The sequence below is a fragment of the Calidris pugnax genome, unplaced genomic scaffold (genome assembly GCF_001431845.1).
Source record: "Calidris pugnax isolate Ruff unplaced genomic scaffold, ASM143184v1 scaffold107, whole genome shotgun sequence".
NCBI classification, from domain to species: domain Eukaryota; kingdom Metazoa; phylum Chordata; class Aves; order Charadriiformes; family Scolopacidae; genus Calidris; species Calidris pugnax.
In genome coordinates this window covers 2,269,585-2,272,048 of record NW_015090901.1, presented here as the reverse complement: position 1 = coordinate 2,272,048, position 2,464 = coordinate 2,269,585, and the positions used below count along the sequence as shown (strand labels likewise).

General features: G+C 66.5%; 1 protein-coding gene across 1 annotated transcript; it reads right to left on the bottom strand.

Annotated features, from left to right (window-relative positions):
* Positions 1–79: 79 nt before the first annotated feature.
* On the bottom strand, positions 80–2,447 carry RHOD (ras homolog family member D). Its single transcript, XM_014948727.1, has 5 exons — positions 2,317–2,447; positions 1,632–1,719; positions 1,243–1,352; positions 1,044–1,157; positions 80–932 (listed from the first exon to the last, which is right to left on the bottom strand). Exons 1-5 carry the CDS (start codon positions 2,443–2,445, stop codon positions 774–776), a joined length of 600 nt encoding a protein of 199 aa, XP_014804213.1. The 5' UTR covers positions 2,446–2,447; the 3' UTR covers positions 80–773.
* Positions 2,448–2,464: the final 17 nt, after the last annotated feature.

Below are 2,464 nucleotides of genomic sequence, written 5' to 3'. Positions count from 1 at the left end.
CGTGTCCCCTGTCCCTCTCTGGCCCGCCAGCGGGAAGGGGACATCCCACCGGGACACCCCCCCCCGCCCCTTCCCCAAATCAGTTCTCTGCTGCCGGGACCCGCCCGGGCTCAGGGACGGGGACGACGATGATGGGGGACACTGGTGGGACAGTTTCATGATGCCTGGGGACATGCTGTCACCGTGTGTCACCCCGGGGGGCGGGGGACAACGACAGGAGCCTGGCAGTGGAGGTCCGGTGGTGGCAGCGGTGGTGGCATCAGAGGTCTGGTGGTGGCAGCAGAAGCCCCATGATGGCACCAGAGGTCTGGTAGTGGCAGCAGAAACTCCGTGGTGGCATCAGAGGTCCAGTGGTGGCAGCAGAAGCCCGATGGTGGCATCAGAGGTCTGGTAGTGGCACCAGAGGTCCAGTGGTGGCAGCAGAAGCCCGATGGTGGCACCAGAAGCCCGATGGTGGCATCAGAGGTCTGGTGGTGGCAGCAGAAGCTCCGTGGTGGCACCAGAGGTCCGGTGGTGGCATCAGAGGTCTGGTAGTGGCAGCAGAAGCTCCGTGGTGGCATCAGAGGTCTGGTAGTGGCAGCAGAAGCCCGGTGGTGGCACCAGAGGTCCGGTGGTGGCAGCAGAAGCTCCGTGGTGGCACCAGAGGTCCGGTGGTGGCAGCAGAAGCCTGGCAGTGGCCAGGAGCTGAGGCACTGTCCTGACCCCATGGGGGACAGCAGCAGGTCCCGGGGTTGTGGCAGGGTTGGGGGGGGACAGGAGACAGGGTGGGGGGCTCAGAAGAGCACGCAGCGCTTCCGGGGTCGCCTCCTGCGGCGGGTGGCACTCAGGGCGACACGGCAGGCCGCCACGAAGATGTCCCTGACGTTGTCCTGGTACTTGGCCGAGCACTCCAAGTAGGACACGGCATGGACCTGCCGGGCCATGGCCTCTCCCTGTGGGGAACCGTGTGGTCAGACCCCCTCCCAGGGCCACCGGCTGCCCCACGGCTGCCCCACTACTGCCCCCTTGCTAGGGGGGGACATTCCCCAGGGGGTGGCACTTGCCTTCTGGTGGGAGATGGGCTCCAGGTGTCCATCCTTCTGCTTGCGCAGGTCGGTCTTGCAGCCCACCAGCAGCACCGGGATGCCCTTGCAGAAGTGGTTCACCTCCGGGTACCACTGTGGGGGGACATGTGTCACCCGGGGGATGGGTGACACGGGATGGGTGGCATCTCCTGGCTCCGTGCCACCTCCCACAACTTACCTTTGTTAGGACATTGTCGTAGCTGTGAGGGCAGGTGACATCAAAGCAGATGAGGACAACGTTGACGCCCGCGTAGGACAGCGGGCGAAGCCTGTCGTAGTCTTCCTGTCCTGCCAGGTGGGGACACAGACCATTACACACCAGTTCCATACTGGGATGGGTCTCCCCAACCCCCCCCCCAAGCCTGGAACCATGACTGGGGACATGGTGGGGCTCTGGGGACAAAAAGCAGTGCCCCATCAAGAGGGTGACATCCCCTGGGGACATTGTGGGTTGACCCCCCCCCCTCCCATGGGGACACCCCTCCAATGCATGACCCGTGGGTGTGGGACACCCCAAAAACCCACGGGGGGGGTCACGACCGCCTGTCCCATCCCCTCCTGTCCCACCTGCGGTGTCCCAGAGGTGGATCTCCACGGACTTGCCGCCAACCTGGAGGGTGGTCGTGTACCTCTCGAACACGGTGGGGATGTAGACCTGGTCGGGGGGGGCACAAAAAGGGTCCCTTTTACCCACGGACAGCAGCAGGGGGGTAGCACCAGAGGGGACCCCCCCCTGGGGATGCAGAAGAGGGCACAGGGAGGTAAGGGGGGTCGGGAGAGGGAACTGGGGTGTAGAAGATGGTGGTCCCTCCCCGGGACAGGTAGGGTGGGGACTTCCCTCCTTGTTCCCCCCCCCAGCCCCGGGACTGTGGCCCCCTCAGCCCGGGCAGGTGGGATGCCCCGGGAAGGACCCAGGGGGGGGACAGGAGGAAGGTGCTGGGGTCTCCATGGGTTGCCCCCACCCCACCCCAACACCCTCCAGATCCCATACATTGCTGTGGGACAGAACCCACCACCCCCCCAGGGCGAGGCAGAGGGGGGGGGACAGACCCCCTGAGGTCACCCCAGACCCCCATCAGCCCTTTGGTGCCACCCCCAGACCCATCTCCTGCTGCCACCCCCATCCCCGTCCTGTCCCCGTTCCACCACCCTTTGAGGTGACACCCCCACGCCCCCCCCAACCCAGCCACCACATCCCACCCAGGCTGAGGTCCCAGGGGACATTGGGGAGGGGGGGGGACACACACAGTACCTTGGGGAAGTCCCCCCTGGCGAAGGCCAACAGCAGAGACGTCTTCCCGCAGCCCCCGTCCCCCACCACCACCACCTTCACCTCGGCCTCGGGGGGTCCCGGGCTCTGCCCCCCGTGTTCCCGCGGCATAGGGGCGGCCGGCGGGGGC